The following is a 12,387-nucleotide window of genomic DNA, read 5'->3' as shown; positions in this document are numbered from 1 at the left end:
CCTGGCCCGCCGCCACCGGGCGCCAGGCACCGAGCGCCCGCCCCGTCGGGCGGGGACCGCGCCGGGCAGCCCCCGCGCCCCTCCCGCACCGGGCACTGCCGGCTGGGGGGGGTTGCATCCATCCCCCAAAATTGTACAGCCCCCCCGGGGGGAGCTGGGGGGGTCGTGGGGGTCGGGCTGGGTGCCGGGAAGGGGGCGTCGGGGGGAAGGGGAGAGCCCCGCAGCCTGGGGGTCCGGGGGGAGAGGTGTGGGGAAAGTGGGAGTGGGGGTCGCCAGGTCTGGAGAGCATCAGAGCAGCGCCCCTAGGGAGCCGAGACCCCTAAGTGTGGCCAGGGTGAGGGGCAGGCACAGGGCCCCTCATCCCCTCCTGGGGCTCCCTGTGCCCCCAGCATCGCCCTTGTCTCCTCGGGCAACATCGCTGGGAAGATGCAGCCGGAGCCGGGGCAGCCTCTGATGGGCCCCGAGTGCCGCAGTCTGATGAGAGACCCATTTTGCAAGGTAGCTGTGAGCCCCCAGAGCCTCCCGAAGAGATCCAGAGGCAGCCAGGCGGCAGAAAGCCGCGCATCGCCGAACCCACCAGCCCTCGGGGGGCTCCGCTTGGAGGCACCAGCCCTGGGAGGTTGCAGGCCCGGGGGCTGTTAGCGCTCACGGCCCGTGCCAGCGCCTGCCCGGGGAGAAGCTGTGCAAGAGAAGTTTGCTGGTGCCCGGGTGATGGCAGGAATCGTTTCTGGGAGATTGCTCGCAAGCAGAGCCCCCCCCGGGGCCGGCAGGCTTATCAGGCTGGTAGCAGGCTGAGCGAGAAACTGGCCAAAATCGGGGATTTTGTAGGGAAATGGTTGCCTGGGATGACCTGGGAGAAAGGGAATATTTATTTTTTGGGGGGAGGAACGCTCACAGAGCGTGAAACAGGCACTTAAGGGGGATCTTGGTGCCTGTGCAGCCGGGCTTGGAGAGGGCAGCGCGCGGGCAGGAGCCGCAGGAAATTCAGGTTGGTGGGGACCCCAAGGGAGAACCCAAAGGACGTGCTCGTGGTGTCCGCTGGCACCTGTGGGGATGCGGGTCTGGGAGGGGAGCTCCAGCAGGCTCTGGCCACGAGCCTCGGAGGCTGTGGTGGAAGCGGTCCCCCGGTGACAACGCCACCCGGAGCACAGAGCGGCGTCTGCGCGCCTGCAGAGATGCGATACGGCGGATAAACACCGAGCGGGGAGGGGGCGAGCGCCAGCACCATCAGCAGATTGTTTGTGGCAGGGCACGGCCATCCGGAGGAGACGTCACTCTCCGTCACGGCCCCAAATCCCCGCCGGCCACCGGGGTGCTGCTGAGGCAGAGCCTAGGCCGAGGAGGAAGAGGAGGAGGAGGAGGAGGAGGAGGGAGCGTGCTGTCTGCACCAGTGTTGTCAAAGCCTTGGGTGCTGGGGGGCTTGGCCACAGCCTGGGGGCTGCCCCCAATGGGGCACGGTGCCACTGCCGGAGGGATCCCACAGCATGCACTGTAGGGCGGCCCCCAGCTGGGGACAGAGCTGGGGACACGTCAGGGGACATCAGATGCGCCGGGGGGGCACGGGGACGTGGTGGCAGAGCCCCTGGCTGCCCCGCTCCCGGCACGGCACGCACAGGGGTTTTATTCCCCCGCCTGTGCTTGGTGCTGTGGCTGGGAAATGGCCTGCCGGAGAAGCCGTGCGCCGTAATGGCCTATATAAAACACAGGAGCATATGTGCGTTTACCATTAAGATTATAATTGCAAACATTCAAAAGTTGAGATTTGCGAGCTCCCAGCTTCCCAAAGGCGGCTGCAGCCGAACCCAAACGACATCCAGAGCAACGAGGGGAAAATGTGTTCAGAGCGAGAGCCTCGCTGCTGCTGCTGCTGTTGTTGAATGGATGCGGTGCTTGCTGCAGAGGGACTCTGCGTGTAGGACCAGCCCCAGCTGCCTTGCTGGTGATGCCCACCCTAGTGAACGGGGTGGGAGCAGCCCCGTCCCTCCGTGCCAGCACCAAGCCCCACAGCAATCCCAACACTTTCTCCCGTAACGCAACTTCCCCGCATTTTGGGGCTGGCAGCAGCAGAGCTCACGTTATCTAGGGGGGTGTTTTTGAGGCTCAGCCTGCAGGAGGAGGCCATATGGCCGGGAACAGCGGCGTGCTGGCCCCGTGGCAGCCCGGCACAGCATCCAAGTGCCAAGCGGCCCCGGCCGGCAGCCAGCACCACGGGACACCCCCGCACACAGCCCTGCCCCTCCTCGGCCCCGGGCACTGGGCACAGGGGCACAGGGGTGGGCTCGTCCCTCCCTTGTGCAGGGTGCCCTCCGAAATGGGGTGGGCTGCAGGCACCTGGCTTAGCTGCCTCAGTTTTGGGGTGGCCGTCATGCTGTGTTATGCCTGCTCCGTGGCCGTGCTGGCAGCAGATGCAAGCCTCGTCCCCTCCCCGAAATGCCCCGCTGGGGGCACTCGGATAGACGTGGTTGTCCCACAGCCCCTCTCCCCCGTCCCTCCCCGCCGTGCTGTCCTGATGTGCGGCACCTCCGTAGCACCACCGGGCTTTTAATGAGAAGTTAATTGGAGCTGACGCCGCCCGACCGGCGCACGGCTCTCCTGGGTCTGCGGGTCCGTGGCAGCGCCATGAGGTGTGAGGAGGGACGGAGCTGTGGGTAGATGTGCTCTGAGACAGGGGCTGCAGCGCCTTTATTCCCTCTTGACCCATTTAAAGCGAGCATCGGTGACTAAGGGAGCTGGCGGGAGGATAAAAATACCTCCCACACGCTCCCTGCGAGGCCGGGGATGGAAACAGGGGTGCCGTCACCTCTCCAGGGACTGCCCGGGGTCACTGCTTTGCAGTCCCACAGATCGAGGCCGTGCTGGTGGGCTCAGGACACCGACGCTTTGCTGGTGTCTTGCAACTGCTCCTGGCTCCCTCAGCAACAAACCCACGGGTTCAGGGTCTCCTGCCCCATCCCACCCAGCCAAGCCCCATCTCCAGGGCTGGAGGAGGTTTATGAAGCAGTGAGGAAAGAAGTCTCCTGCCCACAGACCCAAATCTCTCAGCTTTCACTCGCTTTGGAGAAGAAAGGGGCGAAACCCGGGCAGGTGCCGGTAGGAGGCTGCATTTAGAGGCAGAGGTGTTTTTGGGAGCACGTCGGGTGCCTGCTGCTTGCAGGGCGTGTGGGGAGCTCAGCACCAGACATCCCAACACTGCTGTCCCCGAGGGACCCAAATATCCACCTGGACTCCGCGGGGCGATGCCTGGATGCCTGCCGGGGTGTAACTCAGCTGCCTGGGGCACCGGAGCTGTGGGGAGAGCAGCATACGCCCGACCTGGCAGTCCTGCTTCCTAAATCTGCAATTCCAGCCCGGCTGTATTTTCGTCTTTCTAATAATAAGTGCGAATACAGTGGGGATGAATCACAGGCTGCAGGCTGCAGGTTTTGCCCCCCCCCCCCCCCCCCTTTGCTGCAAATCCGTCCTGGTTGGGAGCAGGGCTGCTGGGGGCAGGGGCTGGGACACAGAGGGGACGGAGAGGGGACACGTAGGGGACACTGTCCCAGGCCAGCACCAACCTCCCCTTTCACCTCCCAGCTGTATCCATCATGTCCAGGAGGCGAGTCCCCTCACGCTCCCATTTCCACCAGTATTTCAGCATGCCACAGCAACATTTCAATCCCGAGGGACTCCAGGGACATCCCCGCAGCACCCCTGCCCCGTGGCTGTTTGCACCCTGGGGTTTGGGTACCTCTGCCCCCCGACTGCTCCCGGCCCAAAGCACAGAGCAGCCCCCCTGGTCACTGCTGGCTCTGCCTGCTGGGAACCGCTGGCTTTGTTGCGAGGACCTTTTGCAAATGTTAATGCTTTCCTTTCGCTGGAGAGCTCTGCGGATGATCTGCCAGAACGGATTTCACACGCTTCTCCTAAAATTATGCCCTTTGCTTTCCCGGCGCTGGAGACGAAGCGCAGCCCGGCGCGCCGGCGGCATGCGAGGAGTGCGGCTCGTCGCTGCGCAGGCGGCAGAGCAGGGCTGAGCCCTGCCCGGGTGGGCTCTCCTGGAGCCCACCGCAGCTTGCACGCAGCCCCTGCAGCCCCTGCAGCCACCTCCTGCATTGCCAGCGCTGCCAGGGAGGTGCCTGGTGGGCACTGGCTGCCCCCGTGCCCTGCACCTCCCTGGGGACCCCGGGTGCCTGTCCCACATCCTCGGGGGCTGCCCTCGCTCTGTCTGGGCTGGGGGTGATTCCCGACCCCCGAGGCATGTGTGTGGTGTTATGGGGAGCTCTCATTTACCCCTGCAGCCACCCTAAGCTGTAAAGGAGGACATTCAGGGTTTGCCCTCCCCCAGCAGGAGCCCCCCCACCTATTCATATCGGGAAATGCAGTGGGGGGATCCAGACCCGGCCCTGTCCTCCCAGCAGTGAGCAGCTACTCATGAATATCGTGGCTGTGGTTAGAGCTGATTTAATACATCTTAAATGACTCATTGGGGAAATTTTTTATTTATTTATTTTTTATTTTTTTATTTTATTTTTAATAACTCGCGGTGTCACTACAGGGCACGAAGTTTGCTTCGCTGAGTTTGTTTCCCTGCTTCTCGGCACAGATAAACAAGCGAGGAGCTGGAGAGCGAGCGAGAAGCCCACGGAGGACATCCCCAGGCGAGCAGCGTGCCTCACCTTCCCCCATCCCTGCACATTTAGGAGGAGAGCACCCGCAGCGTCTCCTCCATCGCCACCTCCATTGATGGTCCTGGGCCACCAGTGGTGGTGACAGGGGACTGGTGACAACAAGCCCACGGAGGACACCCCCGGGGATGCTCCTCGTGGCTCACCGGCCGCAGAGCCTCCCAGCTAGGGAAAACAGTGCTAAAAAATGGAAAGCGACCCAGGTTTATCAGTAGGGCCATGTTTAAAGCCCCTGCTGTAAGATTTCTGACTTCACAGAGCAGCGCACAGCCTGGTAATTCCCCCCGCCGGTACTGCTGCTGTCACAGAGCACGAATTACAATATTCTGGCGGAGGAGGGAGGCGTCCCCGAAGGTGTCGCCACCGCCGTGAGCTCCTGTTAGGATTGCTAAACCCGGCTTTTGCTTGCAGGTGCCTTCATCCTGGAGCTTCGCCCTTTCAGGGGAGCGGGGTCAGGAAAGGATGGGGGAACCTCCTGCAAAAACCCCACACGCTCCTCTTCCCCATTCCCTGCTTGTACAGTGCTGAGAGCGTCGTGCCTCAGCCCCCAGCACCCTGTGGGGTTTTTCCCCGGGGTGCCCCGGCCCCGCAGCCCAGCTGTGCTCTGTCCCCACTGCCTCCTGTGCCGGTGCCGCCGCCTGCCATCGATCCGGGCCCAGAATAGCTGCCGCCAGCAGCCGGCCGACGCCGCAGCTGCCAGGGGAAGGGCATGGCCGATGTCCCCCTCCTCGCCCCGTGGCCCCCCGCTGCTGGTACTGGCGCTGGGCATGCTGGAGGCGAGGGAGAAGGGAAATAGGGTAATGGGTGGAAGGGGGAGGACGCAAGGGAGGGGCTGTGCGAGGTGCTGCCGGCACCGGACGCCCCGCTGGAGGGGCTGGAGCACTTTGGGCAGCTGCTGGAGGCAGGTCCCCTTCTGCTCCATGCCACTTCTGCTCCACTTCCATTTCAATTTCCATTCCCACTGCCACTCCACTTTCACTCCACTTCTACTTCCACTCCATTTCCAGTCCCATTTCCATTTCCACTTCCACTTCCATTCCCGTTCCCATTTATTCTCCAATTCCATTTCTCCACCCACTCCCACCACCCCCTGACCCCCCCGACGTGCTGGGGCTGCAGCATCACTTTGCCACCCCCACCTCCCGCCCAGCCCCGCTGGTGTGCACCATGGAGCCAGGATCTGGCCCCTCCTGTGTGCACCCCTCTCTCCCAACCTGAGCTGGCTTTTCCCTGAGCTGCTTTTCCTGCAGAGAAGAACTCCCCAGGCTGCTGGGGGCACTTCTGCATGATTTTATCCTGTGGGGAACAGCTTGCTGAGAGTTGGACTGAAAAGAGGTAGCTTGGGGCTTTTTCTTTTCATTTTTTTTTCTTTCCCTGGGCACAGCCTTGGGGGTGCATGCGGAGAACCAGAGCTGCTCTGGAGCAGTGTCCGAGGGCCTGACCCATGCCCTGTGCCCACTGGCACAGCCCTGGAAGAAACAAACCCTCAGAGATGAGATTCTTCCCCCCCGTGTGTGTCCCCTGGCTGCACCCAGTGGCAGTAGGGGTGGGTGGCATCGCCCAGGGGAGCCCCCAGAAGCGGTGAGGAAGGAGCTGGGGTGAAGGGTTTGGAGGGGCTGGATCCAGGGGGAGACCCACTCTGCGCAGTGGGTACCCCCTTTCAGCATCTCCCCAGGTGCCCTTCTGGAAGCCACATGGGACCAAAGCGATCCTGACACCCAGTAAAGGAAACGGAGGCTGATTTAAGTTGAGTGTTTTTTTTGTGTGTTGGCTGTTTTGTTGTGTGTTTTTTTTTTTTTTTTTTTTAATTCTTTCCTTAAGTGCGAACACCATCTGGCTCCCCGAACTCCGTCAGCGCTTCCAGTCCCGAGGCGGCTTCGCTCCTGCTAATTACTGTCATTACGCGGTGGGGTAGTGATTAGGGACGGATGCTGACGGGCGGCAGCAGGAGGGCCGCGTCCCCCGACAGACTCGGCCCACGGAGCCGGGCAGCCTCCCCTCCTCAGCCGGGAAGCAGTCGGGGCCTTTTCCAGCTGGGGGCCGTCGCGTTTGCTTGGAAGGGGTATTTTGGTACCCGGCAGGAGGGATAGGCACCGGCACCCAGGCACCCAGCCGGCAGGAGTTTTGGGGGGCTGAGGGCAGGGGTTATGTCAGGCTGGTGCAGCTGCCCCCATGGGTGAGCGAGCAGGAGACGAAACCTGCTGGGGCTTTCCCCAGACTTTCCCCCCACACTGCTCGCTCCGAAATCCTGGGTCCCCCCCCTGGCAGGTGAGGCCCGGCCTCGGCAGCCTTTCAAGGAACCAAAGCGGGAGGCTGGGAGGCCAGAGGGAAACCCAGCCCCTGCCCCATGGGGGAAGAGAGAAACTGCCACGGGGAGGCACCGGGGCTGCGGGAGGGCTCCCAGGAGAGGGGCTCCGCTTCACGCTGCTGTTTCTCCCCTTCCCCTGGGCTGTCCCACAAAGGAGACGTGTGGGGAGGCACCTGAAGAAGTAAGAGCAGGAGCCCCCGCTTCAGCAGGAAGAGGGCCTTTTTCAGCAGGATTTTTACAGGATTTCCTTTTCCAAACCACCACACCACTGTGGGGTGGATGCCACACAAACAGGGCTCAGCTGTGGAAACAGGAGGGGGAAGCGTGACAGTCCCACTCCTGCCACCTCCCGTCCTGTTCTCCATGAAGCAGGTAGCTCTGCCTCTCACAAGCACGCCCTCTGCCAGTGCCAAAATGTCCCCAGCTGGGCACGGGCTGGTTCCCAAAGCACTTGGGTTTGTTTGTGTCCCCCAGTGACGGGGACACATCGTGTCTTGAACTGCGTTGGGCATTAGCCGGATCGAGGCTCAGCCCAGCCAGCGCTTTGAGGTTTGTGAGAGGACTTGTGGTGAAGAACTTGGTCCCTCGTGCCCTGCGGCAGCTCGTGTGGTTCCCCTGATGGGGTGAAGGCAGTGAAACTAGCTCCAGCATCCATGGCTGGGGGAGGAGGGGGGCATCACCCTCTAACAGCACGTGGTCCTGCACCCCAGAGGAGCCAACGTCACCCGGCAGTCACTGGTCGATCCCACCACAATCTGCAGACCTACATGGTCCATGGGGTGAGCACGGCAACATCCTCCAACTTCTGAAGACCACAGTAGAGAGGAGAGCACTCTAGGTGGGCCCAGCCCCCATGACCAGCCGTCCATCAATGGTGACATCGGGTACCAGAACCAGTGGTGGATCGGGAGCAAAGCTGGAAACGTTGAATGGAGCTCATCCCCAATGACAACTTCATTTCCAAATCTGCTTGCCCAGGCGAGCCACCGGCATGTGTGTGAAGAAGGCCATCGATGGAGAGCTGCCTCAGACCAGCACTGCCGGTCAATTCTCGCGCGCAGCAACCCCCCGGAGACACGCACATAAATTAAGTCATCCCTCCCACGCTCACATCACTCCCTGCCTGGTTGTGTGCAGCACGGAAACATCCATCACTGGGAGCCCTGTCACCACGAGTGACACGCGGTATTTTTGCAGCCACCGTGAGCTGAAGCGGTGGTTGTCTGGGGCCATCGTGACAAGCTCCTGCGGCCAGCGCGCCTCTCGACCAGCAGGCTCCATTGCCTGCCCCTGGTCCTCGCTGACTGCAGTCACTGTAGCTTGGAGCAAAGGCAGATTTCTCCATCCTCCTTCCCTCGCTCCCTGCTCGGAAAGGCGAACTCTCTTCCCAGCCCCAGGGCACCCAGATGCAGGGGGGGTCCCACCAGCGCCCACGGGTGCCTGTCGCCCACGGGAGCACCCCGAGGGAGCGGGGACCTGGGTGTCACGGCGAGCAGGAGATGGGGAGGCAGGACTGTGCATGGAGAAAATGCTGGATGAGCTTTGCTCTGTTTGGCCCCATGACTCGTTTTATTGAGGTCAGGAGCAAAAAATCGAGATAACGGCAATGGGTTTCATCTTAATGTACCCCTGCTCCCCCCCTTTCTGGTTGCCCAGCCCCATGTCCCTACAAGTCCCCCCCTCCAGCAGCAGACCCATCCGGGCTCCCCAGTTCACCCACACCCGCACTGTGGCAGCCTGGCAGAGGCAGAGCAGCCCCCGCGATGCTCCCTCCTCACCAGCCGCATCCCTGCATCTTCCAGGCGTGGCTCCTTCAGCTTCCTCCGGTGATTTCAGGCACGCAATCCACAAAAATGGCAAAGTGGCAAAAGTGACAAATGGCAAAGCCCAGTTCTGGTGCAGCTCAGGTCCACGCCAGGCCTTGCTCACCCAGGGAAGGGCTCTGGCTGGCTGCAGGGGGCAGCCGGAGAGCCCCGGCCCCGTCTCCAGTCCATCACAGTCTCTCCTTGCCCACGCAGTCCTGGGTGGTTTTGGTGGTGACCAAGGCGGTGGCGCCCAGCTCGGTGGCCGGCAGCGGGAAGCCGTGGCCGTGCTCCTCGTGGCGGGGCCAGGGGGCGGCCAGCAGCACCACGTCGCGCTCGCCATCGCCCTGGCAGCACGGCCGCTGCTTCGCACTGTCCCTCCCGGGTGGCCCCGCTGCCTTCAGGCCGCCGTTGAGGTGCGGGCAGGGGCCCCGAGCCGGGTCGGCCTCCCCCAGCGGAGCAGCAGGGTCCGGGTAAGCGGGGCTGGGCAGGGGGCCGGTTTCACCCAGGCTTTCTGAGAGAAGGGCAAGAGAAAGGGTGAGGGGCTGTGGAGCAAGTCCCAGGACAGAGATCTCCCCCCCGTTTCCCCTTAAATGTCGCTTCGTAGTGCTTTTCCCCCTCCGAGTGCAATAGGGGAAGCGCAGCTGCGCACTTGCACCTCGCGTCTCCCGTGAGCCCGTGCTGGTGAGCAACCGGCCCGGCCGCTTCCCTCTTAAAAATAGACTTGTTTACAGCAGCACGCGGCCCCGCGCCGCCCCACGCTGGATTTCTCCCTCCCCTGTCATTTCTGACACTGCTCCCGGCTGTCCCCGGTGGGCACCATGGCCTCGCCCCCTGGAGATGCCCTGTGGGGAGAGGCACGGCCCCGTCCCTCGTCCCTCGCCCCATCCCCGGTGCCTTTGGGGACGCCCCTGCGAGATGCCCAGAGCCCTGGGGTCCCGCTGATGGGGGCTGGCTCCAACACCGTCACCTCTTTGGGGTGGCACGTGTAGGAGGGTGCTGGGAGCTCCGAGTGGGGTGCTCAGCGTGGGACACCATTCGCACGGCTCCTGCCATGTGTGGAGCCCTTCGTGCATTGCCCTCTGGCCTCAGGGCAGTGGACCAGAGTCTGCTGCACCTCACTGACGAAGTGGGACATGAGTGGGACGGTGTCATCTGAGGTGACACTGAGGGACCTGCCCTGGGGAGCTGGGGACTGGGCCAGGGTGAGCACGAGGTTTCCTACCTTTGGCCTCCTGCTCCGTCTTCCTCCTCTTCCTCCTCTGCTTGCTCGCCTTGCAGCCCAAGAGGCCGCAGAGGGCGGCCAGAACCAGGAGGAGCACCACCAGCGCGGGGACCCCGAAGATCAGGAGGGTGCTGGGCAGGTCCACGGAGGACAGGGTGGGCGGCGGGGCCGAGGTGGGCGCCACGTGGACGGGCTCTGCTGTGGTGCGAAACGCCGGCGGGGTCAGGAGGGGGAGAGCTGGGGCGAGGGGCAGAGGGCGGTGGCGTTACCCACCAGGCCTCCTGGCCTCTGGATTTGGTGGTGGAGAGAGAAGGAGCGGGACCTTCATCGCCATCCACCTCCAACCCCATCACCACCACCACCACCCGCGGGAGAAGGTTCCCTCCAGCCCAACCCCGGGGCGCCCTCCAGCCCCTTCGCCCGCCAGCGCCCGGCCCCGGCCGCCCTTACTTGCGTTGTCCTTGAAGAGGTCGGAGCACCTCACGCAGAACCTGGTCAGGGGGTCAAAGCACTGCGGGGGGAGGCAGGAGGCGACGGCGTCTGCTTTTCCCGAGGAGGACATGGCCGAGCGCTCCCGCATGGCGCAGCGCAGAGCGGCCGCCCGAGTGTGAAATCGCCGAGCCCCGGGGCGGGTGGCAGCGGGAGATGCAGTCTGTCGAGCCGCCTCGGCTCCCTTGGGGCTCCGCTCGCTGCGCTTCCCCCGGGGCGGATCTTCGCTGGGGAGGAGGAGGGTGCACACCAAAGCCCTACCCCTGGCCACCCGTGCAACACACCCTCCAAGAAGCCCTCTCCTCCAAAAAACATCACCGAAATCCCCATGGCCTCTGGTGTACCTCCCCGTCCCAGCCCTACGCTGCCCCAGCCCCTGCAGCCCTCAGCCCTCACCTCCCTCGCCTGCTGGAGAGAAGCCCCTCACCGGGGTGGGCTGTGCCTCTCCGAAATCTGCCCCGGCCTCCGGCATCAGGGTATTTGCTGGTCTCCCTTCGGTGAAGCCTGTGTGTGGTGGGCCCTGTGTCCACGCGGGTGTGAGGCAGAAATCAGGCTCGGGTGGTGTGGTTTGCTCCAGGACTGACACAAAAAGGCCGAACTCGCTCTCTGCGTCCTGTGCTAGACCCTTGGCACGGAGCCTCCAAGCCCCTTGGCTCCACATCCCGTTCCTCAGGGGTTCAGAGCTGGTCCTGGTCTCAATGATTCCCCAGGGCATGGACAAAGCCAGTCCCACCAGGCAGGTCTTGCCCCATACTCTTGGAGAGGATTAAACACACTGTGAAGGGCCTTGGGTGTTCCTAATCTTGAGCAGGAGAGATTTCCTGCCACCACACGTATGCCAAATCCTGGCGGCTGAGGTCTGAAGCAGATAAGCGATTGATTTCAGCTCTGCAGGTGGCTCTGCTCCATCCTTACTAAACAAGCACCTCGTCCCCTTCTCCTTCACCCCACAGGAAGGAAAGGGACCCCTGTGGCCACTTTACAGCCGCCTGCCCCGGCGAGCCCCTCGCCTCGCTGCAGCCTTCGGGCTCCTCCCAGCACAGCCACGGCGCTCGGGGCATCTCGTCTGGGCGAGTGAAAGTCGTGACCAAAACCAGTCGCTGCCCACCAGCACAGCGATTTCACTTCCCCTTACGCCACTGCCGGGCCCGGCCACTGCCTCGCTCGCCCTTGCACGCGCGCACGTGTGCGTGCACGGCCGTGCCGCCCCGCTCCTCGCCGCTCCGTTCTCCTCCGAGGAGCGCGGCCCCAGCCGCGGTGACTCAGTTCTTCCACCCCGGCCTTACTCAAATGAAAACTCCCCGAGCACGCCGAGCACTTCCCTCTCTCTTGCTTCGAGGCCGCAAGTGCCAGGCACAGCGGTGAACTCGGCACCCTCTGCCTCGCCGCTGCTGCAGGCACCCACAGGTGCTGCTTTGCTGTCTCGCCGCATGAACCACCAGGGCTTGTGCCTCCTGTGAGGTATTTTTCCTGTGAAGTGGTAAAATCCGGCTGTGCCCTTCTGGTTTCCAGGGGGCTGAGGGTGTGCAGAGCATACAGCTGATTCCCCGCTGGTGCCTGGGGGACCTGTGGGCATTTAGGGCCAGCACCCGAGAGGCGGCTTGGTGGTGCGGGGAGCTCTCCGCAGCTCCTTGCTGCTCCCTTCCCACCCCGTCTGCTCCCACCCGGGCCAGGGAGATGATGTTTGAACTCACACATAGCAGGGCTTACTCATGGAGAAAATCACCGCTGACTTTCCCGGCAGCGCTCACGTGTGACCAGCGCACCCAGGGCTCCCTGCACCGGCCCCCGCTGCCTCCCCGCCTCTCTGCCCCCCGTAGCAGCATCGCTCTTGGAGCAGGCAAAGTTGAGGCTCAGCGGCTGGTTAGTGTTATGGAGTGCTCACATCTAAAGGCTGAA

General features: G+C 63.3%; 1 protein-coding gene across 3 annotated transcripts; it reads right to left on the bottom strand.

The window, feature by feature from the left end:
- Window positions 1-8,676: 8,676 nt before the first annotated feature.
- On the bottom strand, window positions 8,677-10,678 carry TNFRSF13C (TNF receptor superfamily member 13C). 3 transcript variants are annotated; one of them, XM_082752011.1, is made up of 3 exons: window positions 10,450-10,678; window positions 10,000-10,236; window positions 8,677-9,288 (listed from the first exon to the last, which is right to left on the bottom strand). In XM_082752011.1, exons 1-3 carry the CDS (start codon window positions 10,577-10,579, stop codon window positions 8,966-8,968), a joined length of 690 nt encoding a protein of 229 aa, XP_082608137.1. In that variant the 5' UTR covers window positions 10,580-10,678; the 3' UTR covers window positions 8,677-8,965. The 3 variants fall into 3 exon arrangements, with proteins under 3 accessions (XP_082608137.1, XP_082608138.1, XP_082608139.1); XM_082752012.1 differs by having other exon boundaries at window positions 10,000-10,197; XM_082752013.1 differs by having other exon boundaries at window positions 10,000-10,194.
- Between the last annotated feature and the right edge of the window lie 1,709 nt (window positions 10,679-12,387).

Source organism: Aythya marila, assembly GCF_965140915.1.
Source record: "Aythya marila genome assembly, chromosome: 1".
NCBI classification, from domain to species: domain Eukaryota; kingdom Metazoa; phylum Chordata; class Aves; order Anseriformes; family Anatidae; genus Aythya; species Aythya marila.
The sequence above is the reverse complement of the archived record's forward strand: the minus strand, read 5'-3'. Positions and strand labels throughout refer to the sequence as shown.

Excerpts from the sequence above, each read along its gene's own strand:
- TNFRSF13C (XM_082752011.1), bottom strand. The coding sequence starts at position 10,579 with ATGCGGGAGCGCTCGGCCATGTCCTCCTCGGGAAAAGCAGACGCCGTC. Across the intron at positions 10,237-10,449 it reads CCTCTTCAAGGACAACGCAA|CTCTCCCCCTCCTGACCCCG; the intron begins GTAAGGGCGGCC and ends CCCTCGCCCCAG. Across the intron at positions 9,289-9,999 it reads GACGGAGCAGGAGGCCAAAG|AAAGCCTGGGTGAAACCGGC; the intron begins GTAGGAAACCTC and ends CCCTTCTCTCAG.